General features: G+C 38.9%; 1 protein-coding gene across 1 annotated transcript in view; it reads right to left on the bottom strand.

Moving 5' to 3' along the window:
- The window catches only part of rxraa (retinoid X receptor, alpha a), a 99639-nt gene that overhangs the window by 26566 nt on the left and 50972 nt on the right, over positions 1 to 22101 (bottom strand). The window contains exons 3-4 of the mRNA XM_037692207.1: positions 2822 to 2972; positions 1210 to 1389 (exon numbers count right to left, since the gene is read on the bottom strand). Coding sequence (XP_037548135.1) covers positions 1210 to 1389; positions 2822 to 2972 — 331 coding nt within the window. The remainder of the gene's footprint in view (positions 1 to 1209; positions 1390 to 2821; positions 2973 to 22101) is intronic.

The following is a 22101-nucleotide window of genomic DNA, read 5'->3' as shown; positions in this document are numbered from 1 at the left end:
GCTTTTGTGTAGTGGTATCTCTGGGTGGGTTTTAGGTGTGCAGGTCTCATTCAGTTGTGTTCCTGTTGGTTTATTTGACTCACTGGAGATTGCTTGAGACTTTTAAAGATTGGTTCCTCATATAATCCCTCTTCTAATGCTTCTTACCATACCATACCATTTTATTTATAGAGCACTTAAAACAGCAACAAGGCCAACCAAAGTGCTACAAAGTTCTTGTGCCCAAGGGAAATGGTTTGTGTTAATGGAACATACTAGTTATTTTGTAATTTACGGTTCCCATATGAAGCTAAACATACATTCTGGTTTTGTGGCAAACTACATAACTTGGTTGACAGAGGTTTAGTTTCTGGTGCTTTCAGTTTGGTTAATTTAAGATACCATGTTCAAAAGGAACAAAACCAAAATCCTCAAATAAATATACCATCACAATATTTTTTTCCCCCCAAAAGTATGCCTTTGCCTTTACCACCACTATCTGATGACATGACAACTGCAGTCGTAGCGGTATTTTGTTTTTCAAATTTTGCTTCAAAGCCCCTGATATTTCCATGGAAACTAGATGAGCTGTTCCACAAAATATTAACTTCAATCTGTAAGAAAAAAAAAACGTACAAATTGCTTCCTCAAAATGCAAAGGAAGCACTATTCCACGCGCCACACATCGCCAGGTTTCTGGAATTTACTGCTCTAGATTGTCAGAGAAGTCTCAGAGGACTGGCTGTAGTCACACAACACCTATGGATTTGAGACACCACAACCACTAAAAGCACTACACTGTATATCCAGAAAAACATGTCCCGGATTCAAACATTTTTTTTGCATCATACATTATTGTAGATGGTTTTCTTATTTGATTTGCAAAAAAAAATACTTTTAAATTCCGTACGTCAAGATGGCATTAATTGGGCCTTCAGCTGAATCCTGCTTGATAATTCACTCAACAGTCCACGGCTATTTTAAAGACCAACTCCTATGACATATTAACTTGCAATACCTGCAGTGAGTCTCTACCAAATACAACCAATCTGGTTTCGCTTGGTGTTTCTGGTAACAAAACCATCAGACATGTTTTCAGATGACTACACTGCTACTGATTTCCATACGTAGAAACCCTCATTTGGTTTAAATGAGTGTTTATTAAGTAGATTAGCACAGATTTGAGGGAATAGATAAGTAGCACTTTATCCTCAACGGTATGTGCTGTACCTTCTCTCTTCATGCCCATGGCTAAACACTTCTGGTAGCGGCAGTACTGACAGCGGTTCCTCTGGCGTTTATCGATAACACAGTCTTTGTTGTCGCGACAGGTGTAGGTCAAGTCCTTGCGCACAGTCCTTTTGAAGAAGCCTTTGCAACCCTCACAGCTGTACACGCCATAGTGTTTTCCTGAGAAGAGTAAAAAACAGAGGTTGTTTGTCTAATGTTTAGACAAGCTATGGGTCATATTTCCCATGTAAATGTCATAGATGTGAAAATATTTAGAACCCATTGTCCACATATACATATTTACAAATAGCGTAGTTTTTCTATACAGCAAGCCTATTAACAATAAAAAGAGTAGCAATGAGCATGAAGCAGCATGAAGGATCCAGTATATGATGGGAAAATAAAGCAATTATGATAGAGGGTGTTTAAAGTGAGCAGACTCTGTTTTGAAGTTTGCATTAAAAAGAGAGGCACACTGAAGGGAAGTTGTAGTAAGAATCTGTTTTCGTGTCTGTCTGTTGTTCCTAACAGCTCTTTTTTGTTATTTATGCCTAATGAAGCCCATTTGCTTTCTCCAGTGTTGCTCAGACTGGTTCTTTGTTCGATCTCTGCAGGTCAGACCACCAGAGAAGCTAAATAAAGCCTCCAAGCAGAGCCAAATGAAGCATGACTTGCTATTTAACACTGTTTTTATGTTCCTCCTTTGGGTGCATGCAACGCCAATGATGCAGAATGACAGGAAAATCCTCCAGTGAATTAGATATTCGCCTAACTTTCTGTAGAAAAATACTTTCTATGGTTATTCCCAAGAAAAATACAATAAACTAACATTATTTGTTTACTATTGAGGAAAGCCAGAGTGAGTCAACTCCTTGGAATAAAAGTTAACCGTCAGTTAAAAGTTTGTCTCATTAAAGCCGCTCAGTGACTGTGGACCATTATCTTCTCAAGAACTAGCTCAAGTGTTCTTGAGAAGATAATGGTCCATGGATGGATGTAAAAGGAATGCGATTGGTTAAAGGCCACAAAGTGACTCAAAGTAAAAACATTTAGGACATTCCATTAGTGTTCTTTTCTAGACATACGTGACACAGTGTTTTGTTACCTTTGGACATCTGAAAGAACTTGCTATAAATACAACTACCAGTACATTTACGTCTGTTTTACAGTGAATGACACAACCTTTGACAGAGCAGAACACATTTGTCTCTGATTGTGATTTTGCAGGACCAATCGCTATGCTTTTCCTAACATCTGTTTGTATTTGCCTCCAGCTCCAACCTGAATAATTGTTTTAAAGAAGGGACTGCATGATATGTGTGAGTGGCTGTGCATGGCTTTGCTTGGACACATCACTGCTCTATTCCAGATGAAGTATTTTGCTACATAATTTCTGACCCCCACCCCATCTCTCATTGTCGTTCCAGGAACATTCCCCACAGCAAGAAGTTGTGGTGTGTAATTCTCAGTGATCAGTGGGGAAGCTTTTTCACCAAAATACTGTGTTTGGAGCTTTGGAGGTTTCTCTGTGTGGTTACAGCAGGACGGCACAAGATGTTCGGTACTCTTGCTTTCTACAAAAAAAAAGTTTTCCCAGTCTGATGCAACTTACCTGAAGAGCGATCACCACAAATGGCACAGATGTGTTTAGTGAGCGACAAGATGGTACCCGAGGGCTGAGCTGGCACCTTCATCACGCCATTGAGGCCCAACGGGGGCTTAATGTCCTCCGTGCTGCTGACTGAGTTCATTGGAGAGTTCAGCTGAAACATCAACACACACAAACACACACCCTGACAGGTCAAAAAGCTGCCCTCTGAACTCTAAACAGGCGAAAAGCATACACTTCACTGCACAAGCCCTAGTGCTCGAAGGTTAAATGATATGAAGTAGGGGTGTAATGTACACGTGGGTGTATTGAACCGTTTCGGTACAGCATGTTCAGTTCGGTCCACGTGCGTACCGTTTTGATTATTTTTTCACTCATTCAATTTTATTAAGGAGAAATTATGCACCGCGGAACTAAAGTTCCTACGCGTGTTTCAGCACGTAGCTACTATCTTGCAGCACGCGTAGCATTAGCAGCCTAGCGGGCAACGGACAAACCATCCCGTTGCGGTCTCCTGTTTGGGAACATTATGGCTTTCTTGTTAAAAGACAAGTGGACAAATCCAAAGCTGTGTGTCAACGTTGTTTCACGGAAATTGGATCTGCAGCAGGCAACACGTCTAACTTGTTAACACTCTTGAAACAACATCATCCGAATGTGAATGTAATTTGGTGCAAAGATCGATAACGACAGCATTTAAACAACTTTTATCAAGTAATTCAGATCGGTCCAAAGCAATAACACAAGCTGTAGGAGTTTGTAAAGCTCTGGGTCTACGTCCGAATGTTGTTGATGCACCGGCTTTAAAGTTCTGGAGCCCCGCTCCCTACGACATCCATCACGTCAACACTTCAGCCAAAAAGTTGTAGCAGCACTTTATGAAAAAGCTAAAACTGATACTGTCAACAAGCTCGACCCCAGATTTAAAGCCCTGCCACATGATGATGAGCAAGAGAGGATATTCAACCACCTCATATGATGACCGTGCAAGAAGAGGTATTGCATTATTGTGATCTAATTAACTTTTTTAATTAAAAATTATAATCTTATTAACTCTTTTTTTTATCTCTGTGTTATTTGTAGTCTGAGGATGATAGCAGCTGAGTCTTCTTCATCCACCAGATCACCTCCAGCTAAGAAGTCTGTAATGACTGAACTTGTTTTCTTGGCATATTTTCAAAATAAACATTTTGTAAGTCTTTATTTTGGCCATTTTTTGTACCGAAAATTAAACAAACCGAGCCCTCCTTAAAATTGAACCCAACTGAAATGTGATTTTTAACGTACCGTTGCACCCCTAATTTGAAGTATCAGCTGGGAGCTAAATCCATTAGTAGGCCTGTCACAATAACAAATTTTGCTGGGCGATTAATTGTCTCAGAAATTATTGCGATAAACGAGAATATTGTTTGAAATTTAACAATAATTAATTGTCAAATTTTAGAAGAAATCTTGATTTGTTTGGAGTGTAGTACCTTTTGTAACCACCTGATGGCAGTATAAAACTGTCTGAACCAAAGGATGGATATTTGAGCAGCGTGACTCTTTAAGAAAAAATGGGAGGGAGGGCAGTGACTTGAGCTCTTTAGCATAACATTATTCACACAAAACTTTTAATAATAAAAAAACATCAGTAAACAAGTTCTCAGCTTCTTTTTGCAGAGAAAAACAACTTTTTACACAAAGGCACGGATTTCAACTGTGAATTTTTGGAGCTTCGACAGGATGGAAGTTTATTCCTGAGGTCAGCCTGTTAGCTTAGCTCGTAGCTTAACTTCTCCTTTAAACGATCCAAAAATGTGATTTTGGACTGTTAAAACAGATTTTAAAGAGAAAGGGAGGAGTCGGTGAAGAGCACCGGAGTTGAGCTTTTTGTCATCCGTTGTCTCCAGTAGAAAGAGAGAGACACGAAGAAACGATAAAGCCGGTAAATGAAAATGAGGTTGATAACTTTAATTCATCATGCGATTAATTGATTATCGTGACAGGCCTACCCGTTAGCATTAGATAGTCACGTAAACCTTGAAGACCAATATGCTACTATCACAAACAAAAGATAATGTGTGCACTGATTCTTGTTGCAGATGGTCAGCAGTCCAAGCAGCACCTATCCTTGGTTCCTCCAGTCCTGTTCCTCCCTCCTTCCCCCCCTCTGTGTAAGATCTTAATCTGGCGCAGCAGAATTCTGCATCACTCAGCCCCAGAAACTCTTTTATTCATGCTCTCAACAAGCCCCGCTGGCTTCAAAATGTTCAGTGCCAGGATAACTCTTTTGCAAAATTAAACAGTACAGCGGAATAAAGAGACAGCATTTGTTGTAGCAGCCGAGCAACCGCAGCCGCAGCTTTAAGTCTACCTTCAGCTGCTGGCTCATACTTTCTGAGTAACAGCTAAAAAAAATAAAAAATCATCCTAAAGCGACCTTTCTCTGATTTCTAGTAAAAGTGTAAAGCAATGGGAGGCTAATTATTTTAATTACCTAAATGTTCAAGGCCCGGTATACATTATCCTAAAAGACTAAATGGAATGGATGAAGAACATTAGAACTTACACTCAAAAACATTAGCAAAGTAAAGGCACTAGTCTGATTTAAACCAAAATGGTTTAATGCAAGTTTAAAGGCAAAAAAGTTACTAAATATATTATTCCTAGTAGATGGTCCAGAAGCCTCTGGAGATAGGTGAGTGATGAAGCACCAAGATGTTCTAATGAGTTGTGCTTTTTTATCAAATTACAACAGATGAGGAAAGTCTGAGGACACAAAGTTTTTCTTTTGCTTAAAAATGAGCTCAGGCTGTAGGAGAGAAATCCTGTTGCTAGCTGAGGCTGGAAGATGAACAGTATATTTCTGTTGTTATCAGAAACATGCTCCGTTTACAGCCGGGGTGTCCAATCCTGGTCCTCGAGGACCACTATCCTGCATGTTTTAGATGATTCACTGCTCTAACGCACCTGCTTTGAATCAATGGGTGAGTAACAGGCTTCTGCAAACATGAAGAGGTAATTCAGATATTGAATCAGGAGTGTTGGAGCAGGGAAACAAGATAGTGGCCCTCGAGGACGAAGACTGGACACCCCTGGTTAACAGTATATTAGTGATGTAATGGAACATTGAGAGCAAACAATGTTTTTTCCTCAAACTTACAGTATAAATTTCAACCGACCACACCTTTTATAAAACAAATACTCATTTTTTTTAATCTGTTGTGCACATTCAAGGAGAATGCTGCGTTTCTGCTTTAAATGTACTTTAACTTCTAGTTCAGACGGTCATTACCTGCCTGGATCATCTGACACCTATTTTCTGCTAAACCTGATGTGTCTAACCTCGATACGTGACCTAGGATGCCAAAAAGTAAAAAATAGAATAACCACAAATATATCCTATATAGTTATTTTGTTTAAACATTTATTTTTTAACCTGTCATGATGTATCACTTTTTTTTTTAAATTGAAAATGTCACATGCAGTTGATAAAGCAACGCAGTATTAAATAGAGCAATAGCATGTCATTTGAGCTAATTATATATTTTATTAGTTAACTGAATTAAAAACACACGAAACTCTGGGACAATTTGGCATTTTGTGATACTCTGTTCACTATAATAGAAAATCAATATTTGAATTTATAGCACTGATAACTATAAAAAATGAACACATTTGTACAAAAATAACAAATAGTACAATAAAATTACAAACAACAAGAACAAGAAGATGGAGATCAACACAAACAAGAAGAAAATGAAGATGAAGAACAAGATTTTTTTTTTAAACAAAACTTTATTTACACAATAAGTTAACACAACAGTGTTAAAAACACGATCAGGTTAAGCTTCAAATAAAATATTTACATGGAGGAGCTTGATGTATTGTAGTTCTCCCTGATCAGAAATGGTGCACAAGTTCTCCAAGTGTCCAGTGTCTCTGTGGAAGCAAAACTCCAGCGCCAGTCTGGCCTTGACGTTGCACCTCCACAGAGCCACGGCATCAAGTTGAGGTCCCTGCGAGACAAGTAAACAGCCATTTTTGCTTCAGCCACTAAAAAGTTTAAAGTTTGGAATTTAGACGTTGTGGCTTTGCTGTGATCTACTCCATTAACAAAAACAGATTTGGTGAAAACTGTGTCAAAAAAGGCTAAAGATCCTCGTCATTAGATTAAACAGAGCCGTCAGCCATACACAATCTATAAAACATGAAAAACACTCTCAGACAAACTGCTAGAAGGACACTCGTTTAAAACCTCAGGATTGATGACCGACAAAAACAGAGTTTGTGCCATGAAGGATACTCCATTGACGATCGCCAGTCCGTTTTTTATTTTGTCTGAGGTTTGTAAAGAGTCCTCCACTGGGGCTTCTGACCTCCAAGCTTGTCGTCCCATATGCTGACAGCTCTGTTGTGCAGAGTTCTCTTGTTCAGGATCCTAACATAAGTCTTATAAAAGTACTTTTGGACCCGTTCTGCACAAGTCCATCTTTGGGTCTGTGTTGCGTAGCAGAGGACCACTGTCTTTCGAAAGTTAAGATCCAGGTGGATGTCCAGGAAATGGTCCACTGGGTCAGGCGGGTGATTCCCCGTGGACCACAGCTGCAGGAGACGCTTCTCTCCAGCTGTCATCCTCTCCCTCACCAGGTCCAGGAAGCGCTGCACCAGTCTGGCAGACCAGACCCCAAGCAACAAACCATCTCTCAGACGCTGGAGAAGTTTGGTCTGGCCGTCTCCTCCAACCACCTCAGAGTCATCGTCCCAGATTCGCACAGTACCTTTGACAGACCCGGCACCGTGATATTACAGACGTCCATTCTTGCTTCACAGACTAGTGGTTCCTCTAAGAGCCACTGCAGAGAATTATATGTTGTTGATCTGTAAAGAAAACACTTTGAAACACTGATAAAACCGGGGCAACTCCTTTAGCTTTAAAAGGCCAACATCGGTTAGAAACAGAAGCATCCAGCCCCAACACGCCTCACATGTCTGAGGATGCAGCTGGCCACGCCCCTACACACAGTGTCAGGAGGTCCTGCCAGGTACTTCTGGAGGAACTGTATTCGAAAAGTGGCCGTTCTGCTGGCCAGGTGGACAAGGAAGCAGAAGAAGAAGAACAAAAAGAAGAACAAGAAGAAATGCACTTTTACTAGTCTTTGAAATACCCTGATTTGTAATTGGCGATTAAGCTCCTTAACCCCAGTTCTTAGGGGAACCATAGTACAGCTCAACAGTTTTTATTAGTTCCTCCAGCTACAAGTGAGTGCATGAATGCATGAATGAACGAATGACGACATATACTGCTTCTGTTCACAAGTGAACACACACTGCTGTTGCTCCAGGCTCCTCATTTAATAATTTTTAACTCTCAGGTTTCAGAATTTGATTCCTTTTTAACAGCTTTGGTTATTTTAGCTAGCAGTTCCCATAAACCCCAGCTCCAATAAGAGAAACGCACCTAATCACGGGGCTTCACCATCCACTCTCTTGCTTTGTTTCATACAAACTTGCACGTGATTTGATGCAACATCTGGGCTGCTATGGGAACCTTTAGGAACATGACTTGAATTTCAGAATTAAACCATATAAAGGTTGGAGTTACTGGCAGCGTCTGACTAATGCATCCACATAAACTGTTGATTCCTCCATAAGGAACTGTTTGGTCACACTGTGTCGCCAACCCCCTGAATTCAGTGTGTAGTCCTGCAAACACACCGCTCCACAAGCACACAAAGCCTTTTGCTTTGAAAAACTTTTTTTTTTCCTACAGTACCATATGTTGTAATAAGGTAAACAAAATCTTACAGTTAATGGGCTGTGAGTTATATTAAAGTTTTTTTTTTAAGAAAAATAAGTTTTAAAAATCAAAAAGTCCCCTTAGAACTGGAAAATACCATTTAAAGTGAAGTTTAAGGGACACACAAACTGCAATAACTGCAAACATGTCATGTTTGCATGTTCATTCACGATTTCCCTCACACACTCTGAAGTCCTACCTCACCTACACGCCAGAGTCGAGCCGTTTCCCTCTCTAGCGCAGAACTTGCAGAGCTCTTTCCTTGGCTGGGATTGTCTCTCAACCCCCCTGTCTGCCTGACACAAAAGATCCTGCTTCTCTCAGTCTATTTCCAGTAAACTTGCAACTCAATCTTTGCAACATTGCTCCCTGCGGTGTGTGGGGGCAGACCGGGGGGCCTTTTCTTTCTTCGCTGGCCCATGGCGATGGAGACAAGGCAGCGGGATTAAAGCAGCTCAAGACTAGTTCTGGAAATAGAAAGCATACCCCCGCCCTTACAACGCACACATGTCACCCTTCACAAGGAGGCATGCCAGCTGTGTGTACAACTGATTGGCGCTGGGAAACCCCAGCTGACGGGCTTTGCTTTGCAGACTCTTTGAGACTTAAATCACTTTAAGTTTTAAACGTAGTAGAGAAGATTTCCGGCGGAACAACGTACAACGCTAGCGGCTGGACTGCTCCAGCTGATGATGTGCTGCAGTGGTTATGTAATGTGCTGTCACCTACAAAGCTCTCAACAACCTAGCTCCATCCTGTATTACAGATTTTGTTGTTCCATATATTCCTAACAGAGCACTTTGCTCCCAGACTGCAGGTTTACTTGTGGTTTCTAGAGTTTCCAAAAGCAGAATGGGAGGCGGAGCTTTCCGTTATCAGGCTCCTCTCTCGTGGAACCAACTTCCACCTTCTGTCCATTGGAATGACACGTTTACTTTTAAGATTAGGCTTAAGTCTTTCCTTTTTGATAATTTCTATAGTTAGAGCCGGCTTGGGTTTCCTGACCTGTCCCTTAATTATGCTGCTATAGGCTTAGACTACTGGAGGACAAATTGACCTAATTTCATCAAATGAATAATTACAAATGAATCATTTGTAATTGTTTCTAACTTAACATGTTTTGTTTTAATCTTTCCTCCTAGTGAGGGACTTGCTCGCCTTCATTCTAGAGTTGATTAGTACGTACAGCAGTGTGTGCACATCTGTCTGCTCAGGTGAATCACATTCTGCAAAGACGTGATACATCTTATTATACACCCTGTGCCATCTGCTAGCTTCGCCATGCTGTTGGAAAATTCTAAGCTTTGTCAACGGTGATTAAAAAAAATCTTTAAATAGTTTGTCTTTTTCATTAAAGCAAAGGGTTCAGATTTATTGCAGTGTAGCGATGACACAGATACAATAAAAGCTTTCACGAATTTGTAATAATTGCGCAGATGCTGAGTCAGCATTCGGCCTTACAATGCTTTGCCAAGTTTGAAGTGCTGCTCGACATGTCACCGCTCGGTAGCATGGCCGGCACGTAGGAGAGAACAAGGTGGACTGTGGGAGACCCATTGAATGGTGAGCTGTCTTTTATAAGGCAGCTCAGGCCTGCAGTACTGAACTTAGAGACTTTAAAAGCCTCTTTAAACAAATAAACCAAAAACTTTAATGCTGTGTTAAGTCAGCGTCAGCTGGCTCGACTTTGATAAACTTTACAAACTAACTATAATAATGAAGTATATTTATTTTGTTGCTGTGGCTTAAGTATATTATCCAATCTGTCACTACAAGTACAACAATCTCAACAATAGGTCCTGTAAACTATTAGTATGCTCGAAAGCTCGGCGATGAATCATAAAAACAGCAGTTGTCCTTTGAGAAAACGGAGAACAAAAAACAAAAGAAGAGCTAAAGCGGCGGAGGCCTCTGCCTGAGACGGGCTTAGCTCGATTCAGAAAGTCAGAGCGCATTGTTTCTTCAAAAGGAGATATCAAATCCTGGTGCACAACTCCTGAATGTGCAGCCTTTGTGTCGCTCCTCACTTGTTTTCCTCTTCAAGGGCACCTTGTTAAATAGTGAGGAATCACAGTGTTCTGTTCCATTATACAGCAAAGCAGCATCACCAGAAATAGAACACTCTACTTTACAATTTACAGTTGCATATCTTATTTTCCACCACTGTATAACTGCCTGCAAGCTGCTTAGCTTAAGAATGATTAATTTCTCTATAGCTTTAATTTACTTTTGCTTCAAGGCGTGAAGCGAAAAGGGTCCAAAAATAAAACTAAGTGCGAGGAAGTCAGCAGATAGGTGGCATGGCAAATCTCCTGTTGAAAGAAGAAGGGGAATAATTGGCTTCCACGTGAGAGGTGAGGACAGAGATCAGGTCACGATGTAACCTGGCGATAACCCCCCAGTCCCCTTTCACCTCCGACACCTCGTGGCAATCACTTCCTTCTAAAAGCAAACTTATCTTGAAGAATCGGAACAATGAGTAAGAACTTTCTTCTTCACCGCCGTGATCTGTTTGTGTGCGAGAGACTTATCTGGACGCACATCAACAGAGAGAGTGGGTCGGGTTTCAGGAGGCCTGTTAATGGACCCGGCTGGTCTGTGGCCTTCAGGGTGTATTAACAGTAAGATAACACCACCCCCACCCCCCACGAGCTGAATTTGAATATCGGCTTAAAAGACACCTGTTTGGACACACACAGCTAACAAATAATAACCAAATAAATTAATAAAAAATTAGGTTTTTATATTGTTACATGTTAATTTGCTGGAAAATTTTTATCACATATTTTAAAAAGCATACATTTTGCATTTTTATATATAAAAAGTAGAGCTTATTAAAAAAAATGCAGAAAATAATGTTGGAAAAAGAAATACTGAATTATTTTATCCTTTAAGTACAACAATTATTATTTACTGATGATAAAATTGATGTAGAACAATACAAGTTTTCATGCCATTACCGTATTTTTCGCCATACATGTCGCACTGCCTTATAAGTCACATCAGTCCATATATGTCTATTAAAGTGGAAAAATACATAAATATGTTGCTTTGCCGTATAAGTTGCATCTATTATGTGTCACCGCTGACAACCCGGAAATGTGGGCCGGTGAGGACTTTAACAACATTTTAACAAGATTAACACTTAAAAACAATTATTTGTTTGCTCAAAATTATAGTAAAGGTGTGTCTCAGTTGAACTTTTACTTAATAAATGCACTTTAATGGTCAACTCAGCTGCAATTCGCCGGGGCGGCGCAGCAAATTGAAGCTGATGACAGTTGCTCCAAGCGAACTGGACAAAGGTGGAAGACAAGCCATTAATAGCCACTTTCACCTATTACATGACACAACGGCATGCCATACTACTTGAGTGCCATCTAGTGGCTGAAAATGGTAGTGTTCAATATTTTCAGTCAGAATGAATGAAAACGGTCATATCTCAGCCAAAGATTGGTTTATAAATATGGGAAAAAAAATCCAAAAAGAAGTTGCTTTGGTGTATAAGTCACAGGGCATGCAAATTATGCCAAAAACTGTGACTTATAGGCCAAAAAATATGGTAAGTTAAACTGATGATCATTTACACAAAAGAGAAAAAGCCATACGACGTGTTTAGTTCATCTTTTGAAACCTTTATATTATGGGAAGGAATAGAACTTATATAATAGAGATTTATCATAGGCACTTGAGTTCACCAATAGATCTACATCAATTTTTGTATTTAATGACTAATTAGGTGAACATTTACCATTGAAATAACATAAAAATCCCTCCTAAGTAGACCTTTCTTTAAAAAGTCTTCATGGTTATCGTCGCGCAGCTCTTATAAAACCCTCTCTACTTTCTCCTGGTAGATAACATTTAGCAGAAGCAAACATTTTCCCAGACAGCTCAGAGTTTGCAACAGCCACCTCATGCTGTGCCACAACAGATAAAACGAATCAATGTGAGCACTGCCAGAACAGTTTACGTATGTATGTGTGTCTGTTTTTTGTGTGCGCTTTGACAGGAACTTCTGTTACAGGAGAGGAAAAAAAAGGAACAATAATTAGACTCTTGGTGGCATGAAAGGAGCAAACCTTGGTTTTGAAGACAGACTGACATTCAGCTGTTGTCTCAACTCAGCATGGCAGTTTCTAGACATGCGTGTCCATGGTGTGCATGTGTTTGTGTATGTCTACTGTATGTGTATCCATGTATGAGTGTGAATGCAGACAAGATGGCAATAGTTACGTGTGTATCCTTTAGGCCATTTGTGAGCGGCAAAGGCAAATGGGATATTTTTTATAAGAAACCACTCCGCTCCTGAGGCCAATGAACTTCTTATTACGGACATAAAATCTTTAAAGAGAACTGTCTGGACAGTTACAGCCCATTCCCCCTTTTATAAGTAGATTTAGGGATGCATGATTAAAACAAAACATGCAATTGAAATATTGCTGAACATTGCAATATCAATATCTGTAGCAATGACACAGCCCTCATGGCACTCTGCTTTAGCATCTCTTTGACTCTCATCTAGTCTTTTCTGCATGAAAATACAACATTTTCATAAAAAAAATCTGTCATTTAAAAAATATCCTTGTACCTACTGTACTGTTTCTAAAAATTTCTTAATTCATGTGGAAACGGCAAAAACAACCCAAAATATTGTAGTGCTGTAATGCTGCTACAAAACTGCAACAAAAACAGGAAACAAGGCGTACAGCGTTCACATAAAGCTTGCATGCTGGATAATGTAGACTCCACAAGGAAAAGAGGATGACCACGACTCATAAGTTAGATCAGAAGTGGGGCTATGACATAGTTTTCAAAAAGTTGTGTTTTGGCTGTCCATACCAAAACACAAGGGTGGCATCCCAGAATTGTTTTATTTTATTAATTTTTTACACACGGAAATCTGTTTTGAAAAAAGCACTGTTTGTTGGCATTCCTAAAACAGCAAAATGGTTAAAACCATAAATAAAACGCCAAGAAAAAAGTTTGCATGAATCTAAATCTAGTGTGGGGCTCAAACACAACAAGTATCTAATGGATTGTGGAAATATATTCTTGAGATGCAGAGTATGAATACTTAGCACCTGAAACGAACAAAAAAACAAACAAACAAAAAACTGTGCAATCTAAGCAGTATGTTGTTTTACTGATACTCCACACATTTATGTTGTAATGATTTTTCCATAAACAATGCATTGCTCAGGCCCAACATATTGTGTAGGGGTAAACAACATATGGTAAATGACAAATATAAACTTGTATGAAAAACTCACAGATTAGCTCACTTCAAAGAGCATATTTCAAAGTCCATCTTTTGCTGCCAAAACAGATCTGACGAGTCAGGGTGGGGTGAAAGAACATCGGTGGCGTTTGGTACCAGTAAATCATTTGAACCATGCAGGAGTTTGTAAAGGGTGCATGTGGACTGGACTTGCTTCCTCCATATGTAATTTCCTATTGAAAGCATTTTTGGGGAGCTTAGAATCAGTTTGTTGAAGAACTGTATATAGTTGCTGAGGATTTGTGAGATATGTAACTAGTATTTAAAAATGTGTATAGGCAAGTGTATATTGTCAAAGTAATACCAATAAGAAAGTCAGAAACCAGGTCTTTCCCAGGAGAATTTCCTGAAACAACATGATCCACCTACTCACAGTGGTCATTATGTTGTGGCTGATCGCAGTCCATACTACTACACAATATGGTTTATTTGCAACTTTGAATCAAATGATTACCACAGTAAATCACCACATATTTAGTGTCATAAACATGGAAAAAATTAGTATGTGCAAGATTTAGGACACAACCTCAAAAAGATAAACATTATGTGTAAATAGATGTTTTTCCAAGGGAAAAAACAAAACAAAAAAAAACATTTGGTTGCTTTTCAATAGATACTGGCATTTTCTCAAAGATTAAAGCAGCTAAAGATGTTTTAGGGAGGAAATTTTTAAAGAATCACGTGCATTCTTTTAAACAACGCAAACATAAATAAAATACACGTATCATTTTGGAAGGTCTGTCCAATCATGCAAGAACAAGAACCAATCCCTGATGTGGTTGTCCAAACATAGGTTTCCTTAAATTTGCCAACATTTTGCACCCATCTGGCTTGATGTGCAGGGAAAAAGTTCACAAGTTCAAAAACAAAACCTCTACATGCTCGGGCATGTCATTCGCCTGTCAGTCAGTGGTAAATTTACAAGTATATTTTCATGTCCAAAGGTTCATATTTCATTTTTTTCCTCATCAAACAAGCGCGTTTTACAACCCAAATGCCTCTTTGATTTAGACTGTAAACTATCTAGGGGAGAGACAATCCTGTAATAAAGTCGCTTTTATTCCACCTACATATTATCTTTATTAGGTGTATTGAACAGAGATGTGCTTATTTTGTCACACAGTTTCAATTTCAGCTATAACTCAAAAGGAAAATATGTATCTTAAGTTTATTATTGTGATTAATGACATCTTACAGTGGTGATAAATTTAACAGCCAGTCATGGGTTCTAAAGCGGTCTTTACAAATCACAAAACTAGCAGGTTCAGAGCTATTTGTTACAATCTTCCTTTGAAACTAACAGAAGTAATGTTTCCACTTGCTGTGTAACAAGTTAACTCCTTTGAACAGGAGGTAAACAAACAATAAAATGCATAGCTTTGTAGAGATACACTTAGATAACGAGGCCTGAACACCTTGTAACAGGTGTTTACGCTAACCGCTCAAAAGCTATGTAATAAACGTGGACCGACCTCAATCAAAGGAATAATGTGAGTTCTTGGCAACGTTGTTATTCCCCTCACTCAAATAAAAACGCAAAAATCGATCAGTTAAAATCACAATTCTGTAACGTTTATTTTCAGTTTGTGAGCAATAGACAACAGTGTGAAATTATGACAAATATGAAATATGGATGAATAACCAATACAGTTATTTCAGAAGGTGAATGATGTAAATAAGTCTTAGCTTTGAGAAGTTATCTTAAATTTAAGACTAACGCTTAGAATTTAGGTACGATTTATCTTAGATTTGTGAACTAAATTAAGTGTCAGAGTCATTCCTTTCATCAGGAGAAGGATGTTTTATCCTACCAGGATATGTATTACATTTTTGTCTTGAACTTATTTGAAAATACATAAAGTAATAATTTGCCTGTGATTCTATTACTGTGGCATTCTCTCTATTTCCTAATCTTTAGATGCTGTTAAATCATATCTTCTGGCTGATATCTGCCTCCTTTATCTTCTTTTTATTCTTAGGATTTCATATTCAAGAAGCCATTTATGAATAGTAACAATGAACTAGAAAGTTCCTGGAGAAACTTTGATGGGGATTGTCACGTGGCGTCCATTTTAAGATTTTGATTTGACAGTACTATACTGTATGTTGGTATTTGTTCTCGGCTACAACCATACCGAATTTCAGCTCCAAATTACAAAATACCAATGAGTTACTGTCATTTATTCTTTTAAGCTATGGTGGCCATCTTGGGTTTTTGATTTGGATTCAGTATGTGATGGGGAGCATTCTCAGCTATAACCTCACCGAATTTCAGCTCTACCATTTAAATTTAGCTTTGGCAGCCATAATTAATTTTTATTTATTTATTATTTATTGAGCATTGATCTCAGCTACTACCAAACCAAATGTCAGCTTAATATCTCTAAAAACAGATGACTGACAGTATTTTTCCTTTTCTGCTCAGGTGGCCATCTTAGATATTTGATTTACAACCAGAATCTATGAAAAGTGAGTAATAAAAATGGTGTATTTGTTTGAAAATTATGTCGCCATGGTCACTCGAAAGACCAACAAAAGTACCACGGTGTCGAGACGGTCATTTTGACATCACATTTGTGGGAGTACATAATGCGGTTTGGGCCGCATTAAAGTTGAAGGAAGAGTAAGATATAAAGTTAAGAAACCTTTGTCAGGTGGATAATAATAGGTGGCTGCCTTACTAGACAGTCCCCAATAACATGTATATGATTGTGTAATTATGACTAACACCCACTTCCTGTTTACAACAACTGCTGCAGGTGTGTGGGAGTAGAAAAGTAGAATTAGTCTCACAGAAAGCAACGTTTTTTCCTAGTCATGCAACAGTGTACACGTGTGTTCACAGTGTTGCATTGCAGTAAGATCACACCATCAAATGCAATTAAAGCCCCTTAATCCCTAAAAGGATTATTCTGAGCACTTTAATGAAATATGCCTCACTGAGGCATTTAAAGCACAATGTCATGAGCCTACATTAGTAGGCGTCTTTGTGAAATTTAAAACTAATGTTACAGTTCCTATGCCTTATAGCTGCAGCCTTCTAAATGATATCTTTGCAGCGCTGCACAAATCAGAATGAACTAAACGCCTCCAGCACGACCACAACGCAAAATTTACTGTCAGATTTCAAATTAAGGCTATTTTTAAACAAATAAATTAAATAACTTGAAACAAATAAAAAAGTGTTAATGAAAAACTGTACTGCTGTGAGGTAGTTATCACCCAGACAATGCGTTTGTTTTTGTCTGTGGTGTTGGAAAAACATCTCATGAACTATTGCACACATTTGAATTGAATGATCAAATTATTGAAGGAACAGCTACAACTAATTTGTGTTTTGAGTCAACACCATCAAAAATGGCTGCCCAGCTAAGCAAAATTATCAAACATAAAAAAATAAGCTGTTTCAGTCAGTTTGACAGATATTGAGCTTGAACTTGGTGTAATAGCTGAGATTTATCCTCAGTCCATGCATTAACACATCTTGAGAAATGTATCTGTGGTTGAAGGCTGGGGCGGCCATCTTGAATTAAAACTCTGGCATGAAAGGCAGCAGATTATATATATATAAAGTAATGCTATTCTATTAATGCCATTCATGTATTTCCACCCTGTTGCCTTTGGTTTCACTTGTTTTAAAGAAATGCAGAATTTAAGTCATGCATTGTGCTCTCCTGTTGGTAATATTTGAAAGAAACACTTGTTTTTATGATTCTTTTTAACAAAAACTACCAACTCAAGTGCTGTGCAGTACTTAGGCACCAAAACTAAACCCACACATGAGCTTTTCTTCTTTTCATTAACAGTGGAAGGTAAAATAAATCTCTGAATCAATGTTTAATTGCTACATGGAGAGCTTTGACAAAAAAAAAAAAAAAGCTTCATAATACAAGCAATTGACATTAGAGACTCCGTTACTCTGGGAGGCTAAACACAGACCCTTTGTGTGGCAACCATAACATCATGCAGAGTGACAACAGCAATCGCCATCAAAACCTTGAGTTGTGGAGCGGACCTTTATTACTCCAGTCCAGGAAAGGACTTTTTCTCTCGAGTATGTTGTGTTTTGGTTTCCTAGTGACTCTTGCCTGACCAACTCGTACTCAAAACTGGAACATGACATCACCGCCGCTGCTCATTTATAACCTTATTAAGCGTGTGTTCCATTTCTTGTAAAGCCTTAACACCTTTTTTGACATTTGTGTGTTTCTTTCTGTGTTTGAACCCAGAAACACTAAAGCTTTGTATGCATTTTGAAGGTACAGTGAGAAAAATTGGAGGCCTGCTGTTTGCTTAGGCCCCTCAGGGAAGTTTCAGAAGAACGCAGAGGCCGCAAAACGGAAAGTTGGATCCTGCAGTGGTCTGATGATAGAGAACCCTCGTTTTCCACAAAAGACAACAACCAGACAACTCTAGCTATTGTAACTGGAAGTGTGAAATGTGTTCCAACCCTTCCTTATAATTTCTTCCAGCTGCTAGAAGAGTTGTGTCGTCTGTGATTGAGGGGTTTGGCGGTGAACCCACTAGACACAACCTCCGAGGTATTTGATCAAAAGGAACGCAGTCGTGTATTTGTAACACTCCTGACCACAGGCCAGGGGATGAATCCTGCAATCTCCTCTTCATATACCTCCACAAACAAAAGGCAACAAGTCCTCTAAAAGCAAAACAGCAGACTATAAGACAAAGCATGCACTTTGAACCACTGCCAAGACTGTTCTTGTTCAAATGACTGTCAGTGTGTGGCCCTGATCAAAAAAGAAAAGAAGGATTATTTTTCAATCTCTAGAGGACAATCAGAATGCACTGAGCAACCATGAGAAACTAAAAAGTTTCTTACTTTGCCTCAGTATATAAGAGTGTCGGGAAGCTGAGGGGAAGTCCGGCTGTTTGAAATGCAAAAACTGGCTGATGATAAAGGGCCGTCTCTTTTAAATGTGGTTTGGCTTTTGAAAGATACATTAGTCCTGTAAAAACGCAACTTTTGGTCATCCTCTCCCCAACTTTCATCATGAAGTCTTCTTCCTATTTGATGTGGCAGATGGTTATGCCTAATTGATTTAAATTTTAACCATATTTAAGCAAAATAATTGGTTTCAGTCAGAATCAGAGTGGCTTAGTGTGATTTTTATACTGAATTTCATGTTTTTTCAACCTAGAAGAGACACTGCTGATTGCTGTTTATGCTAAAAGAACAGTAAGCACATTTGGGAAAAAACAATAAACTGTGGCATTTATTATATGAACTTGACACAGTGCAGACTAGGTCTGTAAAATCATCTAAATTAAAGTATATGGCTATAAAAGCATGCGGTCATCATAGGCAGGGGCCTGTGATGGTTAAATCTGAGCAGAGGCGCAACCTTGTTCCAGTTAAATGCTTTAGAAATAAAACGAGTCAGCCGAGAGCTGAGAATAAGTGGCATACGCCTTCTGACTTAAATCAGAGGTGCCACGCCTCACAACCACAGGGCAGCGCCAACATCTTTAACCTCTGATACTATTCTCCACCCTCAATTAGCAACTGAAGATACCTCAAACTGTATTAAAGCTCCAGGATCCTGTAAAGCAGTAGTGTAGTCTATGCGCTACGTGGGTACATGGAGTATACCCACTAGAAAAGCGTAAGAATTTCAGTATACCCATTTAAAAAGTGCCCAATGATGCATGACATATCATTGGGCACGTGTTATTGATACACTAAATGGCAGTTAAACGCTTCCGTAACGATCTTTCGGTATGCAACGCTTGTTTATTACATTTGCTTATCCAGCGAATTACTGTATAATTCTGTATTTACTACTTAATACTTGAAAATGTTTTGCTTTTTTTTCCCCCTCACTGGCTCTGTAACGAGGCGCACACATTTCTTCCCTCTCCCTGTTCTCCTCCTGCTTTTTTGCTCTCCGTCTGTGTATCAGAGCAGCTCCTATTTTTACACATCTTCCAAAATGAAAACATTGTTTTGGATCTGACCAACTGGACTTGACACAAATGACAAAATCTGTTCAACAAAGCGACAGGATCCTGGAGAACCCTCATGTGCTCGGACGACACACATGCAGCTGGATATATATCTGGGGGTGATGTGTCTACCTCTGCTGTTGATAGAGGATGCCAAAATTGCATATAATTGGAGTTATGACAGAAGGTTTCCTGTTTTTGGAATAGTCTGGATCCTGGTTTATCAACGTACAAAGAAGACGGCAGCAGCTAATTTGGCCCTCATCAGGCTGCTGCCTATGTGAAGGTTGGTCCGTGCTTTGAGGACTCAAAATCAGCTGATTTACGAGCTAAACTGTAAGTTGGAAGAGATTTGAATAGCAGGTCACCTGTGGCTTTGGGACTCGACAGCATGAAAACGACCTTGAAGAGGCTCGTAAGCAAGGACCAGTAGAATGCACCCTAATCTGGCCATTTCGGACCTTGGAAGTATCAGTACAGACTCAAGGCTGACAAGAAAAAATAGTCTGCCTGAATAAATCAACAACTGTGGTTATCTGAATTTGACTCCCCGGTTGGCCTCGAAACAGGCCGACTTATCAATTTCTCCTGGGAAATGTGTAAACTAAGGAAACGCTTCCTTTATCGCACTACTTACACGCTTGAGTTTTAGACTAAGATAACTTGTGTTGAGAAATGGCAGAGTTGTCACCATTTTGGTCAAACCATAAAAAATAATATACAGTATGTGATATCTGTTAGCATGCAGAGTAAATCTTGTGAATGACTTTCAGCTACTACTACACCAACCCGTCTTGAGTTGGGTTGACTCCAAATGGTCATGAGCTGTAGATGTACCTTCAAGAATTACAAAGTACTTTCCAAAAGTTTAATAGAAATCCGTTCATTTGCTTATTAGGTATTTATTTAAAGGTACAGATAAATGAGCATGCACACAAATAAAAAATAAAAATAGCCTCTCCACCTTTAAACAGTGGGCAATGATTATTGGAACAATCATAATTTGCAGTTGAAAGGCGCATTTGAAAAACACATTGTCATGCGCCTTTCCAAATGTCTCATCATTAATGCATCTATTGTGAGACTTAATACTTGGAACTGAAACTGCTTTTTAAGGTCTTAAATGTTAAGAATCAACATTTTTTTCTAACATGCTTTGTTGATTAAAACAGCTAAACTTGGAATCTGTCAATAAAGCACAAGTGAACTCCCTTTTGGAAGCTGCGATTGTGTAAAGGAGAAGTGATATTTGCCAACAAGAGAAATTTTAAAAAGTTCCTTTTGTACACTGCTGTCTTTTAGAAATAAATGCAAAATAATGAATTTAGACATGTGGGAGTGAGAAAAGAACAAAATCCCCCCAAAAATATATATATATAAAAATAAAAAATAAAAATATATATATAAATATATATATACATATATATATATATACATACATATATACATATATATATATACATACATATATACATACATATATACATATATATACATACATATATACATACATATATACATACATATATACATACATATATATACATACATATATACATACATATATATACATACATATATACATATATATATACATACATATATACATATATATATACATATTCAAGCGGCCGATGATTTCCAAAGGGGGAACTGTAGTGAACCTGATCTGACCTCAAATCTGATCAGATGAACAGAGACTGTTATTTCATTGATCTGCATCCAGAAATTTACATTAATTTGGCAGAATATGAAAATAACAACATAATCAATCAGCTTTACAACCAGGAAAACCATACGGCCATGATTTTCCGTTGCTTCACCACAGACATTAATGAAAACATCTGGATTAATTTTCTAACAGATAGGAGAGTTTAAAGATGGAAAATTGAGATTTATCTTACAGAGAGATGTGTGAGGGAATTTGTCTGTTTTAACCAGAACCCTTAGAGACCGGGTGAGAAGCTTGATCATCCGGGAGGGACTCAGAGTAGAGCCGCAGCTTCTCCACGTCGAGAGGAGCCAGTTGAGGTGGCTCGAGCATCTGGTTAGGATGCCTCCTGGACACCTTCTTGGTGAGGCGTTTCGGACACGTCCCACCGGGAGGAGACCCAGAGGAGACCCAGGACACACTGGAGGGACTATGTTTCTCCGCTGATCTGGGAACACCTCGGGATTCCCCCGGAGGAACTGGACCAAGTGGCTGGGAAGAGGAAAGTCTGGGCCTCCCTACTTAAGCTGCTACCCCTGCGACCC

The sequence above is a fragment of the Nematolebias whitei genome, chromosome 18 (genome assembly GCF_014905685.2).
Source record: "Nematolebias whitei isolate Nwh7 chromosome 18, NemWhi1, whole genome shotgun sequence".
Classification (NCBI taxonomy): domain Eukaryota; kingdom Metazoa; phylum Chordata; class Actinopteri; order Cyprinodontiformes; family Rivulidae; genus Nematolebias; species Nematolebias whitei.
The sequence above is the reverse complement of the archived record's forward strand: the minus strand, read 5'-3'. Positions and strand labels throughout refer to the sequence as shown.